The sequence below is a fragment of the Aulostomus chinensis genome, chromosome 20, assembly GCF_037954235.1.
Source record: "Aulostomus chinensis isolate RoL2024-O1b breed Wild chromosome 20, RoL_Achi_v1.0, whole genome shotgun sequence".
NCBI lineage: Eukaryota > Metazoa > Chordata > Actinopteri > Syngnathiformes > Aulostomidae > Aulostomus > Aulostomus chinensis.
In genome coordinates this window covers 18,402,625-18,426,037 of record NC_141339.1, presented here as the reverse complement: position 1 = coordinate 18,426,037, position 23,413 = coordinate 18,402,625, and the positions used below count along the sequence as shown (strand labels likewise).

Sequence of the window (23,413 nt, the reverse complement as noted above, 5' to 3'; positions counted from 1 at the left end):
GATGAGTTTTTCATTGCCGGGTGTTTTGGCTGGCTAATACACCTGGCAACCTTTTTACCTTTTTTTTTTTTTGGTTAAAATCCCAGCGATACTGATATGCAATTGTGCCTTTACAGCTTCTATAGAGTATCGCTCTCCACTTGAAGCATTGTGTGTGAGAACAGCTCAAGCAGAGTGTCATGTGTCATTATAATATGTCTCCTGATGTAGGTGAGTAGGTTACCCACAGGCTAATGTGCAGAACAATCAGGCCTCCTATTAGCAACAAGTGCTAAAACTGAAGTTTTACAGGGTTTCAGCTGTGTACAAAATACTGTTGCAGTTTGCACGCGTTTATCTCGCCTGATGCGTTATAAAGTGGAAGCACTGTGATATTGTTGTGAATGTTGATGTAGGGGACAAAATGCATTATCTAAATTCTCTGGGCTTGTGGGTATTCATGTCATATTGAAACGTCATAATGAAGTTTCTCGATATAAAAATGCCACTTGCTGGGGAGCAGAAACATATTTATGTGTCTCAGACTTGATTTCCTAGGTTCCCTGGTTGCACCTATAAGTTGATGTTCACTTATTCCTGCTGCCACCATGAGTTACCTTGTTATTGCTCTGAACCAGGCACTAATACTGTTTTTCATCCAAGAAAAATCCAATGGAGAATAAATTAAATTGTAAATTAAAATGCTCTGTTTGACTGTTAATTTTTTCCCACTTTCATCAAGCATTGCCAGACCACCAGCCTGCCTTCTAATTGACAGGCTTGTGGGTGTTCAGCTGATTAATTTGATGCTTTTGTTTAATTCACAGTCCTTTTAGTCATGTCTGCTGGTAAATTTGTCACCGCGTTAGAAACCACAAGTGTGGCTACAATTTTATGTCAGCAGGGGTCATAAAAGCACCATAAACTAGATTTGTTGAGCAGTGAGACTGCAGGGGATTACATCCATCATAAAACAATGAGACCACATGGATAGTGACTAGTTGGGTTATTATGTAATTATTAGCAGTGGCTGTAGGATTACTCGTCGTTGTGTGTAACGATAAAAATGATGGCATTGTCTAATAATACTGTTAAATAATTATACCAAAAAAAAAAATTGCCGTGATAGATTATATTGTATTTTACTTAGTTTCACTGTGGACACAAAGTGCTTTTAGTCTGGAGTGACCATTTCTTAATAATGCATGAAAAGGATTATACCAAAGCCATGTAACCAACGCAAAATTAAGCTCACAATGTATGTCAAACATTAGGCTGAGAGTCAGTGGAGTGTTGAGCTTCTGTCTCTAGGGATTACTATTAAATAATACACGTACAAGCACTGGGGGCGGCATGGCTCCGAGGAAGAGCGGCCGTCCCCAGGTGACCATGTCAAGGTATCCTTGAGTAAGATTCATCGCCCCTAATGGCGACCCGTCCAGAGTGTACCCCCCGCCCAATGTCCAGTGTGTGTGCCCCATCTACACTCCCACAATGACCCCCATAGAAAATGGTTGGATGGATGTTCAAGCACTGAGGACGAAAAAAAGTTTCTAATGAACGATATGAAGTGTACTTACTTGGCGCGGCCGCTAGGGCGCAGTATAGGGAAGGGCCAGGACTCGCAGAGGTGCAGTTATGGCCGGTGGGAGGTGGTATTGTGCGCCGTGATTATAGTTCTCCATCAGGGACCGAATGAGGACTGACTCGGTTGGGGGGCGGGTGTTTCTCTTAACAAAATTTAAGTAAATTATAACCGCGTTATCCTATTGGCTCGTGCTCTAGACTCCGCCCGGGGAACCGAGCGAGCGCGTGACAGCTAAGGAAACCCGGGTAACCTGACGGCGCGTGCCACCGCACCGAGTCTCCTAGGGGCTCGTTTTCGTTGGGTTTTTTTTTGTTGTTGTTGTTTTGTTTTTGTTTTTTTTCTTTTTGAAGTTCACCTGGAATAGTGTTGCTGCTGCCGCTGCTGGAGATGGAAACCCGACAGCAAGGTGAGTCAGAGCCGGTTAACGGTGAAAAAAATACCCCCCCCCCCCCCACACACACACACACACCACCACCACACACAAACAAACAAAAACCCGCGCGATGTTTACTTTAGTAGTGTTAACGGCTGCGAGCCTTTGCCGGTGTCGACCGTTGGTCTGTTAATGAGCCGAAGCAGACGGTCACCGACCTCACCTGGCACCAATCAGAATAAACACAAACTAGCATCTGAAACTATGTACAGCCTGCTTCGGCTTCACACTGAATGTACTTGTACTGGGTTACCTCTAAATCCTCCGGGAAGGTTGAAGTAATTAGTACTCACAGCTTCAGAGTGATACTTGAGCACTTGGTGTGCGTGTGCGTTGTTGTGGAGTGAAGAGAACTTCCCGCAGCAAACAGCAGTTCGTGACCTGGCTCAGAATCTGTGTGAGGGGCTCTAGTTCTTGTCTCCATATCCAAAAACACGAGTATTTGTTACATTTGAGAAGAAAAAAAAAACATTTCCCTCTGACGTCATCAAATTTTTCCAGCATGTATTGCTTTTATATTTAAACAGTCTGTGTGTTCTGCCTGCGTGAGAAGGCTAAAAAAGAGTAGATGTTTTCCTTTCAAACTAAAACGACAAACATTTGCTGGTTCCAGAATTTGGAAAAAATTGAGTTTCTTATTTATTTTTGTCATGCATGACCGAAAGAGTTTAAAGATGTCTGATTGGCAAAAAGATGCAGTTTTAAGAACTCACTGTGCTTTATATATTTTCGTGACATTTTACATACTAAATGACTCATCATTTCATTGCGAAAATAATGGAGCGGTGATGAAAAACAATTAAGCAGCTCAAAGCAAAGTTTGTTGTGGCTCCGAAAAGATCTACAGTACAACTGATGTAGTCAGGAATAAGGAATCGGAGTGTTTTAGTTTTGTTGCCAGATGTTATCTTAATATTCTCCCTTGAGGATGTTTCTAAAGTGAGAGTGTGAATTTTTTGTGCTCATCTTGAGTTACAACTGTCCTATTGCAGGCTTTACATTAACCCCTTTTTTTTTAAGTTTTTTTTTTTTGCTGTTTGGTTCAGTCTGTTTTGTATAATTGGCAATTAGAGTCCTGAGCTGATGAAGTGGGTCAGTGGTTTCTAACTGGATGCAGTCAGTGAGATGAAGGTTTGTTTATTCTGGCAGGTGATAGCATTCCTGCAGGAATAAGTAACTCCCTGTCACACAGTGAACAGGGTCACTTTGAGTTAAAAGCTCGAGTCCATTTTTATTGTTAAAGTTCATGTTGGCATGAAAAACCTGGAAAATTCACAGAGTTTGTAAATTTGTTAGAATTTTTTTTTTTTTTTTTTTTAATGGTGATGAAGCCAGGCAATTTCAGAAAACTGAGAAATTTGCTTCACCATTACCTGCATATTAGAGTGCGTTTGGTTCAGTTACCACCTCTCATACATGTTGACATTGTATCTAACCATGCCGCTTGTCGTTAGTTTAAGTTAAAAGCACGCTGGTAAATTTTTCGTGGGCATTTTTTTTCTCAGAAGTACGGGGGAAAATCGTGGGATTTTATTGGTTTCAGACCAAGTGTATCAATCCTGTTTTTAACGGTTATAATGTTTGTCTGAACTCCACTCATGTTCCAGCTATTTTGAGTTTGAAGGGAACATTCAAATCAAAACGTAAAGCTCAAACATAAATGTAGAAATGTTGTCTCCAGTATTGCAGGAGACTTGGCCTGCGGTCAATCGATTTTGCAGCCGTATGACCATCCCTTGGCCTCTGATTTATCGTGGCCACATGACCACGGGGCCTAAATGTGAATCTTGTGACCAAAGGTATTCCACCGCAGACGAAAAGAGGGGGGAGAAAAGGAGAAACTATTAAAGAGTGCAACGATATCACGAGTGATAGACACCTGCTTCGGTAGCTTTTAGGATCATATTGATAAAGTAGTGATTGACTGATGCATAAAACATGACTTTATTTTCAAAGCAAACTTTATTGGTATCAGTTTCTTCCCTGAAACTCATGACGTGGACGTGGGACCAGAAAGGAGCGTTGAATCAGCCTTCGTGTGTGTCTCTTTGGTCTTGTGGTGCTGCATTGTAATCTAATGAGATTTCAGCTGAAACAAGGGGACTTGTGTTGCTCAATAACCTTTGATATTCTTGCTTAATTGTTTTAGAATCACAATAGATCTCGTTGTTTATACTGCTACCTGGTTTAGATCTGCTCTTTGAACCGGCTTTTTGACAAGCAGCGATCAGGTCTATCCAGTGAAACGTCTCCTAGATGTTCAGATATGTGCCACAAATGGGGTCAAAAGGCAAATTTCCTGTCAGAGTTCCTGTTCAAATGCAGAGTCAGATAACGGCGCGTAGACATGTATGCTGAGTCAGGCTCGACTGGCTAACGCTGCGGGATTCTTCTGCATGTGCCCATAACCAGTTTTCTTGTCTCCTCTCACCCTGCTGCCTTGCTCTGCTGCAGAGTTGTACTCTAGTGTTCTGAGTGAAGCAGTGGTGGACTGGGGCAGCATGGGGCCTGGAGAGGAATGGGTTAACTCAGCCTCACAGGAGGGGCAGCAGGGTAAGACTCAACTCTACCAGTTAAATCCACACTGAAGGACGCAGACCACAGATTAGGGATGTTTGAGCAGGTGTGTGGATGTCACATCAGCGACGGATGTGGGATTTTTTATTATTCCACTACTTGTACCTGGTCGATACTGTGAGATCTTTATAATCTTAAAGGTTTATTGCTTCAGCTACACCGAGTGACATGGATCTGCTAATGCAGGGTACAACTAGGCCTGGGTAAGGCAAGGACCTCCCAATATGAATCAAATCCCTATACAATTTTATAACAATACATCCAATACGGTGAACATTGTGACCCTTTACTGAAAATTTTGACAGAAAAATAGCTGCCATAATGTAGTTAGGATACAATATCAGTTTATCACAACAACGCATAATAATGCCAACATTAGGGGCTGAAAAATTGAGACAGAATTGTGAATAAAATGTAATATTTTTCACAGCCCAGAAGGCAAGTCACCACACTGTGTCATTCACGTCATCAGCATGTTGTCAGTGTCACCATTAAGTGTCCGTCACCTGCGTCTTGTTGCCATAGTATTGCTAAATAATAATGACACTAAGTAATAAACTAGCCCTTGAAATATTCCTCATCAAGGACAGAGCTGAACAAAAAAGGCATAAAGGAAAACTGTGGACTTGTCGTGGAGAGGGAAGATGGTTCGCTGACATAGGAACGCTGTTTTGGTGTCAATACCTTTAGTCAGCTTTGGTCTGTGACAGTCCAAAATCTCAGTGGTTACTGGGCTTAGTAGTCAGTCTTGTCCGACTTTGTAAACTGGGGACAGACAAGCCTTAGACAGTTGGATTAGGGGTGTCACCAGTTGATGGTTAACTGGTTAACCTCCAAGAACATTTTTTGTTTGGTTGTGCATCGATGGATTGATATACAGGCAAACTCTGCCAATGTGGCTCACAAGTGGCCAGAGTTAAAAAATGAATTATGGAAAGTGAAGCAAAGTCACATAATTCTGCTCTTCAGTTTTTCTGCCAAAATTAATTATTGCACATTGCAGCAACCACTTATCATTTCGCTTGAAATGTTTGCATCATAGAATGTCAAAATCCAAATGTCCTCAGACCATCAGTTGTGAGACAAATCCTTCACTCTCCATATTGTCACCCCTTGCTCTGCCCAGGGGTGAATCAAGGTTCATCTTACCCCTCTGGCGAGGAATCGGTTAACAACCCAGGCTCAAATGTTGAAGGCTTGGCTCAGACATTTCAAAATGGTGAGAAGTGGACTGAGGGAGCAGTCGTGAATAGAGGCGAGCATGTTAAAACATCACCACAACAGGAGGAGGAGGATTGCTGGGAGCAGACGTCAGGGTCTCACTCAGACAACTGGGTCATGTCCACTACCACCTGGGACATGCAACTGGACAGCACAGGTGAAGACCTAGACCAGAGCCCCTAGTAGAGTAGATGACCTTTCACCCTGGTTGAACATTTACTGAAACAGAAGCCTCATTCAACAGGCCCGCAGTTCCTGCTGAGGCTAATTTTAGCTGGAACAGCAGGAAATAACATGCTAGACTTGATTTTAAAAGAAAAAACACAGTTTATTGATTTCAGTAATTGGGCCACATTAACTCATCAACATTAAACATACCGTTGATTGTAAAGAACTCAGTTTTACCTGCTCGTTTGATTTTTTTTTTACAGGGGTACGCTGCACAATTTTGTAAAAGAGCAATCGTGCTCTCTGATTTAGACTGAAAGTTAAGGTTTCTTTTCAATAGAATCAACTGTTTTCACATGTTTGATAATGAATTCATATGTACATTAGTTGTCAGTTGTGCTGTCCTACTAAAATGGAAGCATGCCGTAAAATATATCATGTTTAAAGCAGTAGAATTGTCATAAATGTAATTGTGTAGTCGCTGTTGACGAAGTTTCCGACCACGGTTGCTGTAAACAAAAGCGTCATTGACTTTAACCAGTATTGGTGAAAGTAGTTGTAACACATTTAACATTTAACACATTTAATGTGTAACAGGGCAAAGAGAATGAAATTTTCAGGTAAATTGTCCAACGCTAACTCATTTTGGCATCTTTACATTTGAGAGCATTTGCACGTGCTGCACTCCTTCATAACTGGGTTTAAGTATGATTTAATTCTGACCTGAACTCAAATATTCATCAGAAATCCTATTAAATGTGCTCAGGCCACCATGTTTAATAAGTCCCTGGACATTCATTGGCGTGCAAAATAAAAGAAGTTTACAGTACACACTGTTCTTTTTGTTACTATAACGACAAACACAAATGCATGTGACCAGTGGCAAACAATTGTCACATACATCTGAGATGATAACACAGACAGAGCTTGTTCTGGCAGTGACACGAATGCAGTCATGTCATGTGAGCTGCTTTTTTTTTTTTTTTTTTCATCTTCAGAACGCACAGCACGTTGGCTAAAAAAGAAATCATCCAAAACATGCGTATTCATAGTTACCTACCGACCAGTCTGTGTAACTCAGCTTGCTTCATCAAGGAGGGTACTCTTTGTGGAATTATTGGTGTGAATGTGTAAGTTAGCATGTGTGCGTTGCTGTGGTTTTTGATAACAAAAACTCCAATGTTGCACGTGAGTTTAAGTCGTGTGTGAACAGGTCTTTCTTATCTAAAGCTTCTATCTTAGTCACAGAGGTGAACAAGTCCGCTGTGTAGTGTCCTGCCTTAGTACCTCTGCATGCTGTGCTCGTGTTGAGTCCTCCAGTGTGCGTCTTTGTCGACAGTAGGTCTGTATCTGTAGCTGTTCTCAGTCCTCACTAACCTTGCTCTGTCCCCGTCTGTCCCGTCATGCTGCTTCATCAAGAGAGGGGACACCTCACTGCAGGTACAGTAGCCACTTTCATTTTTCATTCAGTCAAACAGGTTTTTTTTTTTTTAAATAGTTGTGTAGGGCTGCAACAAACCATGATTACGTCAGTGATTATTCTGTAGATTATTTTCATGATTAATCGATGAGCATCTCGTCTACAGAATGTCTAAAACTCTGAAAAATGTTTATCACAATTTCCCAGAGCCCAGAGTGTTCAGATTGCTTCTTTTGTCTCTCCAAAAGCCAGACTCTGTTTTTTTTTTTGTTTTTCTGTCTTTAATAACAAAAAAGTTGCAGTCAGAGTGTGCAACCAGCATGTTGGACATTTTTACATTCAAAAAAAAAAAGAATTTTATGGAAAAAAAAAATTCTGACCCTCAGTTCATTCATTGTTGCAGCTGTATTAATTTGGCATCTTCTACTCATATTGGGACATGGTATACACGTTTCTGGCCTCTGCATCGGTGGTGGTGGTAGCTTGAGAGGTCGCCCCCTCAGGTTTGAAACTATCCATCTGTTTTAGTTGCCTCGAGGGAACACCTACATAGTTGCCTCAAACTTGGATTCAGTGATAATGAACACAACACTTTTTTTTTTGGCCTTTTGTTCAAGATTTTACTTGATAATTTTAACAAAATTTCAAGAATGAAATGATAAAGTGGTGATATTTTATATCCAAAGGGTCATCTGGCAAGATCTGCAAAAACTGTTTTCGAGCCATTATTCAATGTCATCCCACATTTAGTGAATTATGACACTCGAACCTGAAAATTTTTATTTTAACTTGTGTACGTCAAGCATGAGGTAGTAATATTTTTTAAAATTTTTTTTGCAGAGGATGTGGGTAATTCTGCTGTTGCTTTGTGCTGCTTTTGTGCCCTGATTTTAACTTGAAGTTAAAGCTTGATCAGCTGACGTGTCTGTGTTGTTGCTCTACCAGAAAGCAAACTTTCATCCATAGAGATCCTGGAAGTGATTAGACCTTCTACTGGGATTTAAGATCAGCATCATAAGAGTGTGTGTGTGTGTGTGTGTGTGTGTGTGTGTGTGTGTGTGTGTGTGTGTGTGTGTGTGTGTGTGTGTTTATATGGGTGTGGCGATCTTGTAGTAGAAGTATAATAAGGGGTTTCTGCACTGTAAAAACTATATTATAGTTTGGTCCTTGCCTGTGATTTCATACTCTACATTTAACAGGCTTCACCGAAATTAAACGCCAGAGCGAGAAGACATTGTTGAAAATCCCTCCAAGGTATCGCTACTCTAAACCAGCAGAATCCAATATTGCACCTTCACGTTTAGTCTGCCCTCTGATGTCTCAGAGCATGTTGCTTGTGTTTGTCTTTAGTGTCAGTCAGGAAGTGTTTAAGCAAAATAATCCACGTCTGTTAATCCAGATTAGCGTTCACAGGCCGCAGCCACAGATTACGTAACAGTCAGACAGAGACACAGTCAGGCAGACACACGGAGCAACAGAGACACAGACCGACACATGGGAGGACATAACGCATGCAGGATTTTCTCCAGAATTTCTGCGAAGTTTGAATATTTCTTGGAAATACATGACAGTGTTTATAAAAACAGAGACGCTGTAAGATTAAGTTCATTTTAGAAGCTTCCAAACATGCATCAACATCTGTCTCAGTATGGGTAAACCAACCATAGGAAAACAAAGTTGATTTCCCTTGATTTTTTTCCTTTCATTTCCGTGCTCATAAATGTCACCGATAATCGAAAAATACATATTGAATTATTCACCATTTTCCACCCTCTATTAACCAGGTTTTTTAGATATTTACAGGGATTTTTTATGTCCTGCATTTCAGTGGAATTGCACTGATGTTTGCATCACATGACTGTTGCTCTCGGTTGAGTCAATCATGGCTTCCCAGTTGTGCTGAGGATGCATTTTACATTTTTTACAGGATCTCCATTGTGCAATTTATGGCAAAATTTAAATGAGACATGTAGAATAAAGCAATTTTGATGAAGTATCACAATTTTTTGCTTAGTTTAGTCTTTTTTTCATGCGAAAAGCCTACATTGTTACAAATGATTCATTCAAGGACAGTCAGATAGTTGGAAATCTGATGATACTTGAAAAATGCTGAAAATGGGGGGGGCAACTTATTGGAATTAAAAAATGCATTTCAAATCACATTGAGGGGTTCAGATGGTTGATGGAAATGTGTGTGTTGAAGAGAGTAGCACACTCACCAAATCAGGGCTGAACAAATTGCTTTCCAAGAGAGTTTCATTCATCTCCCTCCTTTTCTTTACTACATTTTTTGCATATGCATTAAAATCGTGTGTGTGTGTGTGTGTGTGTGTGTGTTTTGACAGGTTTTCTGGACTCTGAGCCCCTGAGGGAAGCTGATGAAGATAACGTGTCAGAAGTGAACCTGAACAACTCCGTCATGACAGAGGAGGAGAGAGAGGAGATCCAGCAAGAATTGGCGAAAGTATAAAAACACACACGCTCATTGTTTGTGAACAGATCAAGACGTTTAGATATTGTGAAGTAGCCCCTTGTCTTTCTGTGTCCATCCAGCTGGAAGACGAGATGAGCACTTTGAGGCAGGTTTTGGCATCCAAAGAGAAGCAGCACGCAGATCTGAAACAGAAACTGGGCATCACTCCTCTGAGCGAGCTCAGGAATAACTTCAGCCGCGGCTGGCAGGACATGCAGAGCTCTGTAGCGTGAGTACATCCCTATATAGGGTTTTGTGATACGGAGAGGAAAAAAAGCTTTTGTGGTTTTAGATGAGGTGCAGACTGAAGTGTGTCTCTTATGTCTGTGCTGTCAAAAGAAGTTGCACATAGCTGAATGACTTTCATGTTTGCTGTCAACAAGGACGACCTTTACAGGACACAAAGTAAACACGAACAAAGAGCAGGTAGTTGGGATCCCAACAGCCAATATGAAATAAAACCATCCTGTCTGGCGTACACGCAGATATCAGAAACTCAATTAAGAGACATAATAGTCTGCTGCTCACTGCATGTGATGTTTTATCTGTGTGTACAATGAAGGACATCATGAACCTGATTAGAAACATATCAAAGAGATACATAGCGCTAAAGGCTAAAACTAGCTGCACATGGTTTTGATCACCTGAAATAAGAATAATGTGTTATTGTTCTGTGCACGTAAATCGAATTTAACCTGGCGTTCATTTCATCCCTGAATCTGTCCCTGAAACTCATATCTTCAGCTGTAGCCTCATTACTCTGATAAGATAAGTACATTAAGTTAACTTCCTTGTTGTAAATACAATGTAAAACTGTAAAATCTGTTTTGTTCCTAAATATCTGATTAAGTGGTTAACTCTGAGCTCTTAGCCAGACATGCAGATACAAAAAAGTGCAATGGGATATTTTCTAGATGTCTCCCCTCTTATCCAGTTACACGTCAACCATAAGATTACTTTACACACACACACACACACACACACACACACACACACACACACACACACACACACACACACACACACACACACACCCTATCCTCATCTATAATGGACCAGTTTGACCACAGGAGATGTTTTTACCTTATTGTTAAAAAAATGTGACTGGTCCAGTAAATGAGCAACATGTTTACATGAAAGGCAATAATTTTTCTCCTGACCTTATTTAAAAAAAAAAAAAAAAAAAGACTTTAGAATATTCCATTCATATTCTTGATGACATACTACAGACCAGAGTCTGACCAGTGACAGAAGATACCCACCCACGATCTTCATCGGACTTGACCTGAAACCATATCTGTCATGTGGACACTGGTATACACTGGAGTGTTTTCTTGCTAATAATGCACAACACTGAGTTTTGTAACACTCGCTCTTAGCTGGATCGTAAAGCAGTGTTATTGCAATGTGTGTCGTAGAAATGTTACAAAAGCTCGAACAGGACTTTATAATGAATTGAAATCAATATTTCAACCTAAAAGTGTATTTCGCCTTCAGGTACTTAGTTCTCTTCTTCGTGGGAAATAAGGCATCACCAATCGGCCTTGTAAGCACGGTTGGTTTACAAACTCTCAAGCACATCGTCGAGTATAATCCTTCCATACCCAGCTGTATGCTCAGTCATCCACACTTCAATTTGAGCTAAAAGCAAACTAAAGCTTCCCCTTCCAGTTTCTGGCTACTGTGACGGAGCAAGTTGGCTCGACTGAATGCAGCAGGCGGTCGTACACTGCGGGAACGTGATATCACGTTGCACTGCACATGAAGGAAGTCTGTTTGTCAAGTGACGTGATGATTTATGGATATGTTTCCCTTCACCTGCACCTATTCCTGTGTCTAATATATAACTCTACATAGAGTGGATGAAAGTGTCAATTTCAAACCCCGTTGTATCTGGTATTTGCAGATATAAGAAGACGTCAGAGACGTTGTCCACAGCAGGACAGAAAACCTCCGCAGCCTTCAGCACCCTCGGCAGCACCCTCAGCAGGAAGTTGGGGGACATGAGGTACAGAATATCTCTCATTTGATTACAGAGTTAAATCTGTTGCTGTCAACCTGTGGCCCAGCTGTTACTAACATCAACCCTCTTCCTTTGGTGACCCAATTGACATCATACTAACACCGAGTGTTGCTGGCCTGGAGGACTTCCTCTGTATGCTAACTGTAAAACAAAGCTTTCAAACACAACTTCGAGGGACAATGATGGCAGAGTCGCCACCACAGCTTGATCAGATCACGTCATAAGCAGGCTGGGGGCACTGGTGGCAGGTGAAGCTTTTGAGGAATTTGGCTTGAAATAGGTGTCAACATTTAAAGAATGTAGAAGTGGAAGCATGAGAACAAGTAGTGAAGTATTAAAAACAAATACTTGAAAAGAGTTTTGATCTGAAATCCAGAAAAAGAAATGAAACAGAATAAAGCAGAAGAGAATGTGTAGGATCTATGTCTGTCTCTCAAGAATTTTGACTGTTGCTCTATCCAGTGGAGGGGAAAGTGAGATTATGTAAGCCAGCATTAAGCTGCTTTCTTTGGGAGCTGAAGGGCTGGAGGCAAAGTCTGTCGCACTCACTTTCTTTCTCTTGATCTGACTCTGTCACTTGCTTTTGCTCTGTTTGAGACACGAACAAAAGTTGTGCGTGCCTCTATTGTTCTTGATGGAATAAATAGATCATTTATAGGGAACTCTGTAGAATGTGTCACTCAGGGACTTCATGTGTGAGGGAGGAAGAACATGTTCCAGTAAGTATTGAGTTTGTTGAAGGGAGGCAAAATGCGTCATGATTTGTGGGTTTAAAAAGTCTTCAGATATGATAAGATCAAGGCCAACACTTTGGTTACATCCATCCATCCATTTTCTACAACGATCGAAGCGAAGTAAAATCTGGTCAACTGGACGTAAGTTTATCTTGAAGACGTTTCACCTCTCATCCGAGAGGCTTCTTCAGTTCTAGTGAAGAGTGTGGAAACTCCAGCTTATAAAACTATGTGGGAGTGGTCAGTGCTATTGTGGTGGAAACGGCCCTCCCGAGACTCACCTGGCCTCCCCAAACGACAGTCGTTGTGAGGTGTCAGGGAGTTTCAGGGGTGGTCGTTAGGGAGTTTCACCGACCACTCAGATGCTAATTCAAACCTTTGGGTTTGAAAGAGGAGTTAAAGAAGCCATCCACGTCAGGATAGAGAAACCATCTTTGAACAGAGGAGGTGGACTGCGACATTTCCTTTCACCTATTTACAACCAAGTCCTTTCAAAGCTTCCCCAAAGAGTTCAGCTGAAAGACCCATGTGGAACGGCTGCTGCCAGCACAGTCCATTAGCATCTGAGTGGTCGGTGAAACTCCCTAACGACCACCCCTGAAACTCCCTGACACCGCACAACGACTGTCGTTTGGGGAGGCCAGGTGAGTCTCGGGAGGGCCGTTTCCACCACAATAGCACTGACCACTCCCACATAGTTTTATAAGCTGGAGTTTCCACACTCTTCACTAGAACTGAAGAAGCCTCTCGGATGAGAGGTGAAACGTCTTCAAGATAAACTTACGTCCAGTTGACCAGATTTTACTTCGCTTCAATCTACGATGACCTGGATGAATGAGAACCTACACAGACATTTTCTACAACGCTTATCCGTTAAGGGTCCCGGAGCCTGTCCCAGCTGACATTGGGCGAGAGGCGGGGTTCACCCTGGACAGGTCGCTAGTCCATTGCAGGGCCATTAGGAGCAATTAGGGCCCAGTATCTTGCTCAAAGACACTTGGACATGGTCACCGGGGGAAGTGAGGATCGAACCAGTGACCCTTGGGTTGCTTGACGGCCACTCTACCTCCGAGCCATGCCACCCCCGTTTTTAGTTACAGTGCTGCATAAATAAATAAAAAATTAAAGCGTTATGTAACATCTATGCATAGAAATGGACCAAGATTATTTCTTCAGGAGAGTTGTGTTCTTTACATTATTCAAACTGTTTCCAACAGTGTTCACACCCAGAGAAGTCCATAATGGTTTAAAGGTAACGGCTAATAGAGTTGATATCTGCTGTGTCATCTGCTGTAGTTGCTACAACAATGGCACGTGTTCTTATTGATTTTTTTTTTTTGGACCAACAATAACAGTGCTTGGTTACCCCACAGCTGAATTCACCCCATAATGTTAGCTGGAGTTCATCCCCTGGACAGGGAGTAGAGTTTCAATGCTGAGTTCGCAAATGATTACGATGGCTCGCATCACTCCAGGCCATTTCATTTAATTAAAAGTGCGTTTGCACTACATCTATGTTGAACATGATTTCTGTCAGATTATTCAACAACTCCCATGATCCCACGCTACCCAATGACATAATGACACTGCGTGTTTTCTTATTTTGATTTGCAGAACAACATTAACATTACATAAACAGATATTCCCACCGGAACGTAGAATGTTGCGTGCCTTTGTGAACGTGAATTAGCTTTGTGGAGGCTGTGAGTGTTTTGCTAAGACAACGTCTCTGGATTTTTCCTGGTAAACTACAGCTTTTGTAGTTTTGGGTGGATTTTGGTAACAGAAGAGAAACGTTGCATTATCTGTCGTTATTACAGCGTGGTTGGTCTAGAGTTACTGTTCCCTCGGAGGTATGTATTGTTTCTCTGGATCTGTTTGAAGTGTGTTCTTGCATGTCTGGTTTTTGTTGTTGTTGTCGTTTTTTTGCAGATTTTCAAACACTTCAAATATTTAACACAATTTCCACTTCATGTTTATCACATAATCCAGCTTTTGTTTTTGTTGATCATTCTGTTCTGTTACACTAATCAAGGATTCGCCATGACGATTATTAAAGCTGGAGAGAAGAAAACTCAAAATATCTATTGGAGAAATACTGCAGATACAACAACAAGCTGACACTGACAGAAAAATCTGCTTTCTTACTTACATCAAATATTGTGTGCATTTATGAAATATTCTGTATGTTTGTACAGTTGCAGCTTGCTTTTTTTTCTATTATTGTTTTATTCATAAAGCTGAAGTGGGGGTTGGTGTGTGTCTCTGCACAGGTGTTTGACTCTGGTGTTTTCATTTTGCCTCTTCAGTGCACGTGTCGGATCAGCAATAGTTTAGTGCAGTTTGGTTCCAGATGTGGCAGCTTGACTTCATCAGCTCACTTGCAGTTGACTTAATCTGACAGATACTGACTATAACTGTTGTCCTGATTTCATTTTAGGTTGTTAATAACTCCTTGATGGTTATGTAGCCCGTTTAGACATGATACAATAGCTGGGTTCCTCTGATTTTGCATGTAATATTTTTATATTTAAAGAACAGTAGGACAAAGGCAAGTAATTTTTCACAGAAGCAAAATATCTAAGCTTTTTTCATATTTCTGTCTGCTGCAGAAGCTGATAAGTGTCAATTTTCAGAAAATCCTCAGGTTTCAGCTTATCTACAAATATTATTTTTTTAGGTCTAAAATGGCCATAAAAAGAAGATTTAAAATGAATATTGAAACCAGTGGAGGTTCAACAGCTGTCATAGTTCGTATGAGTGATAGAAGTCACAGGGACAGCGTTGTACACCGATGTGCCAATAGAAGCCTTGTCTCTGAAACTACTCTCCCTCCTCCTCCTCCTCCATGCTCCCCAAGGTCCAACTCCATAGGGTAAGAACCTGCCGCTGACTGTGTGTTGAACAGAAACATGCACAGAGAGTTAGCAGCACTGACTGGATGGTACAGCACAGACCGGCAAGGGTCAGCTGATTCTGGTTAATGCTGTTACTGTGCAGGACTGCAGTCAGGTGATGTCTCAACTCAGAATCAGAGCAAATTGATTTTGGTGTCTGGGTCAGTAAAAATTTCTTCAACTGATCATGTGGAGATTATGAGGTCATATGAAATTTCCTGTAACAGAAAGCAAAACATCAGGGAGAGCACTTGCAGGCTGAGTATTGCCTCATCATTTATAATAGCATCAATGCAGCATTTGTGGGTGTACTAGTGAGCGGACATGCTAGATGCTATCCTACTATCCTCCATACATTCTGCTACCACTTTCCTGATAGAATGGCGCCTGCTTATTTTCCTCCCTTCCTTTCCCTTGTTTTTCTGGCCGTGTGCTGCATGATATGAAAGGAAAGATGAGAAATGTCTCAAGGCCAGCTCAGCTGTTTCTCTGGTGCTTCCATGTTTGTGTAACCTGTGCTAATGATTAACTCCTCTCTCACCACGCTCTCTGGGGACAGCTACTCTATCAGACACTCTATGAGCATGCCCACCATGAGGTAACTGCTGTCGTGTTTGCTTGCTTGTGTGTGTGTGTGTGTGTGTGTGTGTGTGTGTGTGTGTGTGTGTGTGTGTGTGTGTGAGTGAGTGAGTGAGTGAGTGAGTGAGTGAGTGAGTGAGTGAGTGAGTGAGTGAGTGAGTGAAGATCATTTGATTTTGTTTCAATAATATTTAATTTATTGTGACCCGGAACATAAAATCTGACTTTATTTTTCTTTAACACAGTGATTTGTCTTTTTTGTTGACCTTTTATGTAATCAGTGACTGTGTGAGCACAAGATTATTTGATACTGATAAACTTAAATAAAATAACAAATAAAATAAGTGTTTTCTTGGAGTATTGTGGCAGATTTATACCCATTTACTTTTGCTTTTTGTACTATATCTATATATTATATAAATATATCTATATATTAAGTAAATATCTCCATCACAGAGAATACATGTGCAGTTAATGCAAATCTTACACAAATACGTACCAGTAACTTTCTAAATTTTGTATATGTAAATACAATCATTTTAGTCGAGAGTAAATTGAAGTAACTGTAACTTAACATGGCGGCTGTAATAATAAAATTCAAGTGTTTTTCTTTACAGAAACTCACCCAGCTTCAAGTCCTTTGAGGAGAAAGTCGAGACCACAGTGTCCAGTATCAAGGTGAAGCGCGTGCGTGTGTGTGTGGTCCAGTATGCTACATGGGGACAAACTTCAGGGCCCGGCAAAGTTGTTCAGACCCCACATGTATTGTGGGGCTCCCGTGACCCAAAATTTGGGTCCCCCACAACTTTGAAATGCTAAGGGACTGGTATGAATGAGTAAATGTCAATGATTGGACCCTGAGAACATTGTAACCCAAGTAACACAACGCCTTTGCAACAAGAGTTTAATGATGCCCAACATTTCGACCTTGAGCAGGAAGATTATAGTGATGAAAATACTGCTTTACCACATGCGTCGCTAGTCAAAGTGCCTATGAGTCTCAGCCTTAAGATGTCCTGACTTCGGTTTTATTCAATCACCAATACAAATATGGAGTTCAGATCTTCTCTTCTTAGTGTATTCATTTGATTAGTCATGCACTACAATTTTGCAATGTCCTAGAATTTGAATTCTTTATTTGGAGACCTTAAGCAGATATGAGATTAAAATGCGATTAATTTATTGCAAATCCTGTATTTGATTAGATTCATTTTTAAATCTCCTGACAGCACTAGTTTTTAGTCATCAAAAAGTGTGAAGAAGTGACTGTCGTCTAGTGTTTGGTTACTCTTGGCCATCACAAGCGGTTCTAAACTGTAGTGAGCTATGAACACCGTAGATGGAGAATCTCTTGAGGGAACAAAGAGAACAAAACACTGTCATCTCTGTTCAGTTGCTCTCTCACACTCGGACCGGTACAGTGAAGCTGCTGGTTGTTTATTCTGGCTGATCCTGACCTGAGTGGGGGAGACGCAACATTGCCACATGGTGCAATCCAAGTCAAAGCAGGCTCCTGTGTTGTGAAGCTTTGTGGATGAGATCTTTGGCTTCTCTCCTGGTTTAGAGACTTTCAGCTTAAATACATTCTTTTTCTTCATTCTTAGACAAAAGTCGGGGGTTCTGGGCCTGGAGGAAGCTTTGAGGAAGTCCTGAACTCTGCAGCAAAAGCCAGCTCTCAGGACACACCTACTAACAACCTGGTGGACGCACCTGAGAGGCCGTGCTAGAGCTGCGTCCACGCCACGAGGTCGGGGGACTGAAACAGCAACTCAAACACCGCCATAACACAGCAAAGTCCATGTATGTGATAAAGTCAGCAGCCTTGAGTTCTCACAGCATTGACATGTTTAGACAATCTGAAATACTCTGAGCAGCAAAATGGAAGGTAAAGCTGGTTGTTAACATGTCAGCAGCTCACTCTGATCTCTGAGTGGCCGATTTCAAACAATTAGATCACCTTAAGAATCTTCATGACAGAGGTAGTAGTTGAGCCCTGTGGAGGGATTATTCCATCTGTCATCTTCTGCCCCCTGGTGGCTGTCAAACTTAATTACACCACATGTTGAAAATCTGATGCGTTGGTCCTTGGCCCCCGCTGCACCCCTCCCCATATGAGATGAAGCTCAGCTCTATAGTTTTGTAAAATCCTGCAAAAGACCAACCAGCCATGGTTCCATGGTGAAGGTTGTACTGCGAGTCAGTGCCACGAGGGAGACGGCACATTGGTCGAGTTTCATCAGATCAGATGGCTCAGTCAACCCAAAGTGTCTACACTTCAGTTCCACAACTGTGTCTGATTCAAATCAATGTATGTTTTAACTTCATGCTGTATCAAGCAAAAGTGTGTGAGCGTGTGCGTCTGCATTTAAAACCTAAACTGTTGCAATCAACCCAGGTCTCAAGTGAAACAATCATTAGTAAACTACACGTTACACCAGGATACAGGACCTCCATTGAGCTCCGTGACACGTATTTTTAAAATTGATGCTGATACATATTGTGAGTGTATCAGGGTCTTGAGTGCTGGGTCATGTGGAAGTGCATTCTTGTGGAGGTAGGAAGAAGTGAAACCCTGTGAGTGTGCCATGTGCAGTCAGATACGGCCTGGACTTTTGTCCATGAACACATATAGAGGAACAAGACGCTTTGGGAAAAATTGGGAAAAACAAAAAAAAACCAACGATCATATTGGAGAAGAAAAATTGTAGACACCGTAAACATCTTGGAGAGTCGAGCTTAAGTCTAACAGGTGTCAAGGTGTTTCACCCGCTGAGTCGCAAGGCACGAAATGAGACACCCACTGATCAATAAGTGATAAACACTATCTGGCATTTCTGTAGAGCTGGACACAAACTCCTACCTGTGCTACACGAGCTCAGATGAGCTGTTTGACTCGGGCTGGTGCGGAACGCTTACACAGCTTTATAATGAAGGAAAAGCAGAAGTCGCCGCCGCTCTCTTTCTCTTACTCTTCGTCCTCTCAACTCTGCCATCAAGGCAACTTCCTACTTTTGAAATAACAATTTGTTCTGTGTGAGCTCCTTTTTTTTCTTTATCGTGATTTGAAAATATATCAGCGTCATTTCATGTTGTCCGTTTATAAAGTGGCGTACATAAAAATTCACGGGAACAGTCGGGAGCTTCTAAAAGGTCGTGCGTAGGTTGTCAAGTCTGTTATGTTTGTGGTGAGTAGCGACGCACGACATGGAATTTGGTTTTTTTTTTTCCAAATGTGTCAGTTTTTACAAAAGGTTTGACTTGCAGCTGCTATTGAGCCACGATGCTGTTTTCGGTTTAAAAAGTTTAATTTTCAAATTTTGTCACACGTTAAACACGTGAACATTGTGTCTGTGAGGACAGTATTTCTTTCCTCATTTCCAAAACATTTTCTAAAACATACTCATCTTTTACTGCATTATTTCATCCTTTGCAAAATTGGGTCGTTACCAATATTTAAGAACATGATCCGTATTTGCTGATACAGAAAAACCGTAGAGTCGTGCATCCCTCATGTTTGGCTGAACTAAAATACATCTCAGCACCGTTTAAAACACACTGAACTTTTATTAAGTCATTGCAACTGAAATAACACTTTGTTTAACTTATTCATGTGTGTCCATACGATTGTACACAACTGTTTTTCTGGCTCATGTATCGATATTAAAGATCGGTTTAAACAAAACAAATGTCGAGTGACTTTTATTAGAATCAGCCAATAGAACCCAGTGAACCTGCTGAAGACGTCAGACTGCTACCTGGAAACAGTCACGCATGCGGAACAGTGATGTAACTATGAAACACTGGAATGGCGCTTGGTGATTTTCTGCCCTCACAAGCACAGCGGCGGCAGTTTGAGGGCTCGCAGGCTGTGTGACGGAACAAGTGCATAAGTGTTCTCACTCCTCCTCGGGCAGACGAGCTTCCACGATGTCACAGAGCATCAACTCAAGCTGAAAATACTGAGGTAATGATAACCTCTACTGAACAGTAGCCAGTGCCTCAACAGAACAAAAACAGGGCGCAGCAGAGAACATCAACTCCAAACTGTAATTTCTTTCTGTCACCTTCCACGCACTGGGATTGGGCCTCCTCGTCCACCACAGTCCAGGAGAGCCGACCCTGAGGAGAGGAGTGTGCGTTCACTGCGTCGAAAGTCAAGTGTGGCTCTGGAGAAACTGCACCGGCGGCTGCCTCGCCTATGAGTTCCCAGAATTCTTTGTTCCATCGGTCATGTGACGTCCCCTCTCTTCACTCAAAGAGCTGACAAGCTGGAGAACATCAGGGTGGTGGAACGCACCTGAGGGCAAACGCACATCACAATGCACAATGTGTTTACACTGAAATAGAAATCTCTTCAACAGTGGTGGATGGAAATAAACATGAATTAACTTTTACTTTAGCCAAACTTCTGAAATTCATGTGGAATCAATGTAAGTGACGCAGCTTACCGCTGGTGGAGTCAAAAAACTCCTGCAGCCTTCCTGGCGACGCCTCCAGCTCTTCATACTCATGAGCCTGCAGGATCATCTCCAGAAGGTCGAACTGTTTCACCAGCCGGGCCTCCGGACTGCTCCGGTTCTCATATTCCTGCAGGTTATGTGGGATAAACATATAAAAGCACACTTGTTTGCCTTCTTCCTTTAAGAAGCAGGAGTTTTAACAACACACCTGGAATAGAAATCGAATCAGTTGTTAAAACAACTAGGAAAGCTGAAAGAGGAAAACACACCAAATGATTGTTTAAAGATTAAAAGTCCTCAATATTAGTACCAATAGATTTGTTTGAATGGATTTTCTTTGCTGCTGTAAAGTACTTCTGAATGGCTCCATAATAATAAATCTGCCTTATCTCACTGTGACTTTCAGTCTACCAACAGCAGCGTAGTGTGAACACACGCCAGGGAGAAGAGGACCACACCTCCCACAGTCCGAAGATCTCCTGTCTGAGTCCCTCTGGCAGAAGACTCGTTAGATGGCGTACGGCTTCCTGAAGAACGAGGGAGATTTAAGGGTGAAAAAAGAAAGATTTGAGAGGACATCACCTCAGCGGTACGCGGATGCCAAAGTAGAACCTTCGGACCGACCACTCGCCTTCTCTCGTCTGTGTTTCTCCTCTTTACTGACGTTGTCTGATGGAGCGATATCTCCCACGATGCACTCTGCCATGTCGTGAACCAGAGCCAGCTTTATACACCTCAATGAGCAGATGGATTAGTGGGAAATTACACCTCGGAATTTTTTTTTCTACTCCTTTTAAGTTCAATTCATAAAAGTGGGAACATTTTTTTAACATATTTATGGGGCTCGTGTTTGTTGCAGGTGAGTTTACAGACCAGTGTAAAATAAGATTGAGATTCTTGCCTGAAATACTCGTTCAAATCTTGAAAATATTGGATTTTTTTTTCTATGAAATAGGAGAAAAACTGACATCTTTTACAACAACCCATCTAAATATAAAACTAGGACACCTCTGTATGTCCACCTGACACTGCTGCTAGCAGAGGAAGCTCAGTGCCAAGATTTGACTGAAGTGTATCTGCTGTGTCATTACATCGTCACTCATCCGTCACCTCGCCGCAATATTCAGCTCTGGAAAAATGATGAACTAGAAAAACATCACTCGATGTCCCTGAATGTTTTCCCCCCTCAGACTCCTGCCCCCTGGTCTGGTCCTGTATCAGGTGTGTGAAGGACCCACCTGTCCCTGTCTACTGTGGGATCAGTGATGGTCAGTGACATCATGGCCATCCGGTACATGTGATCCGATACACTCTCCGGGTCTTTCACGTTCCTGTACACCCAGCCTGTACGCGGGACCCTCTGCGGGAAACAATCACAAACTATGAGAAATAAAAGTCTATTTTTGGATTTCATGAAAGGAAAATCTAATTATTGAACAGGTTTCTCCAGTTAAATCACTTTGTCAAGTGATGTCATTGAGGAATCAGAAAAGACACATCGACTGAAAGATTAGAAAGTTCGAAAATACTCATTTTTGCTCTCCAAACTGGGAGCTCTTACTTTGAGTTGGCCGATTAACTTCATAAATCGCAACATATCGCTCACTCCAGCGACGTTCACCACCGAGGCTTCCATGATCCCTCTTCTTCTTTGTGCTTTGATGACGGAAGCAGAGCGGTTATAGCGCCACCTGTTGTATTGAAATGCGCACATTCACCTAAGATAACTCAATTTATACTTTGAGGAGACAAGTGATTTACTTGATGTTCAACCGTAGCTAGAACAAACTGCTGGAGGTTGTCCAAATTCACCTGGTCCTCAGCCCTGACCTCGGTTGTCAGGGCAACACCGTCTACTATGTGATGACGCAGATTTAAAGATCTCGTTGAATGATTAAATATGTACCGAGGCGACACTGGGTGCTGACATGGCGTGTGTCCTGGGAGTTTTGCGATGTGCAATTTGTTCAAGGGAAAATATTGGAAGAAAAAAAATATAGGAAGAGCGTATGGTGTAATACTAAATGCAGCCGCTAGGAGGAAGCATAGCCCTACAATGAACCTGGGCGGGGGAGATTTAGTTACACTTAAATCCTGTACGTCTGTTTGGCGTATTTCTATTTTCGGTTTTACCAAATGAATGTAATCGGGCATCGCAGGGATTGTTACAAATGTATACAATAATTACAGCTGTGGAAAAGAACAACCTGTAGATGGCGGAAACACACCAAGAGGCGACGTCGAGCACCAGGAAACAAACGAAGAAGAGTACGCAGCACCGGAAGTCAGAGGAGCGGGAGATTAGAAATTGTAAACAAACGTTACGATTTGCACACTAACTACAATAACTAGAAAATATGCTTACGAAGGCGCCGAAATTGAAAAATACAATTAAATCTAAAATGAGGACTAACCTCAACGTGCGGCCGGCGTCAGAGGCGATGGTAGGTCGATTTAGCTGAGTGTTGCTAACGTTAGCAGCTAGCTAGCATAGTTTACTTACAGGTGGTTCGTTTTCTGTTTTCTCAGATTGAACTCCTGACGCTGCTGTTTCTCAGCAGCCTGGCCGAGGAGGCGAAGACTCGAGCTTTTGAGGAGAAATCTGCAACTATCAGAGCTCAACACCTCCGAGCGGTTTCTAAGGTGAGTTCATGGATGCTAACACCAGTTCATGGATGCTAATGATCTCATTTTGGTTTCGTCTGGAGTAACGAAGTCATGAAAACAAAACAAGGAGCAGTTGAATTTAATTCACACTTTATTCGTTTTAAAATATCCATAATTAAAAATGCTGAGAAGCATTAAACCTCTTCGATTCATTTTTCCTCATTTCTCACTAACCATCTTTTTATTATTCATTC

The 23,413-nt window shown here is 41.8% G+C and overlaps 3 protein-coding genes and 1 pseudogene across 10 annotated transcripts in view; 3 read left to right on the top strand and 1 right to left on the bottom strand.

Annotated features, from left to right (window-relative positions):
- Window positions 1–1,600: 1,600 nt before the first annotated feature.
- Window positions 1,601–19,769, top strand: tpd52l1 (tpd52 like 1). Of its 7 annotated transcripts, XM_086189819.1 has the most exons (11): window positions 1,601–1,973; window positions 4,455–4,553; window positions 5,704–5,955; window positions 7,386–7,406; window positions 9,732–9,850; window positions 9,940–10,088; window positions 11,766–11,867; window positions 15,477–15,491; window positions 16,073–16,111; window positions 16,710–16,770; window positions 17,697–19,769. In XM_086189819.1, exons 1-11 carry the CDS (start codon window positions 1,955–1,957, stop codon window positions 17,817–17,819), a joined length of 999 nt encoding a protein of 332 aa, XP_086045945.1. In that variant the 5' UTR covers window positions 1,601–1,954; the 3' UTR covers window positions 17,820–19,769. The 7 variants fall into 7 exon arrangements, with proteins under 7 accessions (XP_086045945.1, XP_086045947.1, XP_086045950.1 ...); XM_086189821.1 differs by lacking the exon at window positions 7,386–7,406; XM_086189824.1 differs by lacking the exon at window positions 4,455–4,553 and having other exon boundaries at window positions 1,602–1,973.
- LOC147243121 (E3 ubiquitin-protein ligase rnf146 pseudogene) overlaps window positions 11,877–23,413 on the top strand; it is a 23,801-nt pseudogene continuing 12,264 nt past the window's right edge. Inside the window, exon 1 of the transcript XR_015110660.1 lies at window positions 11,877–12,757. The product of XR_015110660.1 is annotated as an E3 ubiquitin-protein ligase rnf146 pseudogene, transcript variant X2 (transcript). The remainder of the gene's footprint in view (window positions 12,758–23,413) is intronic.
- hddc2 (HD domain containing 2) lies at window positions 19,516–22,307 on the bottom strand. The gene is made up of 6 exons (XM_086189830.1): window positions 22,114–22,307; window positions 21,791–21,912; window positions 21,180–21,286; window positions 21,011–21,075; window positions 20,541–20,679; window positions 19,516–20,389 (listed from the first exon to the last, which is right to left on the bottom strand). The coding sequence occupies exons 1-6, from the start codon at window positions 22,264–22,266 to the stop codon at window positions 20,289–20,291; spliced, it is 687 nt and encodes a 228-aa protein (XP_086045956.1). The 5' UTR covers window positions 22,267–22,307; the 3' UTR covers window positions 19,516–20,288.
- cenpw (centromere protein W) overlaps window positions 22,718–23,413 on the top strand; it is a 2,757-nt gene continuing 2,061 nt past the window's right edge. Inside the window, exons 1-2 of the mRNA XM_086189828.1 lie at window positions 22,718–22,996; window positions 23,082–23,195. Coding sequence (XP_086045954.1) covers window positions 22,910–22,996; window positions 23,082–23,195 — 201 coding nt within the window. The 5' untranslated portion in view covers window positions 22,718–22,909. The remainder of the gene's footprint in view (window positions 22,997–23,081; window positions 23,196–23,413) is intronic.

Excerpts from the sequence above, each read along its gene's own strand:
- tpd52l1 (XM_086189819.1), top strand. Across the intron at positions 7,407-9,731 it reads GAGGGGACACCTCACTGCAG|GTTTTCTGGACTCTGAGCCC; the intron begins GTACAGTAGCCA and ends GTGTTTTGACAG. Across the intron at positions 16,112-16,709 it reads ATGAGCATGCCCACCATGAG|AAACTCACCCAGCTTCAAGT; the intron begins GTAACTGCTGTC and ends TTTTCTTTACAG.
- hddc2 (XM_086189830.1), bottom strand. The coding sequence starts at position 22,266 with ATGTGCGCATTTCAATACAACAGGTGGCGCTATAACCGCTCTGCTTCC. Across the intron at positions 21,913-22,113 it reads AGTTAATCGGCCAACTCAAA|AGGGTCCCGCGTACAGGCTG; the intron begins GTAAGAGCTCCC and ends TGTTTCCCGCAG. Across the intron at positions 21,076-21,179 it reads ACACAGACGAGAGAAGGCGA|CCGTACGCCATCTAACGAGT; the intron begins GTGGTCGGTCCG and ends TTCTTCAGGAAG.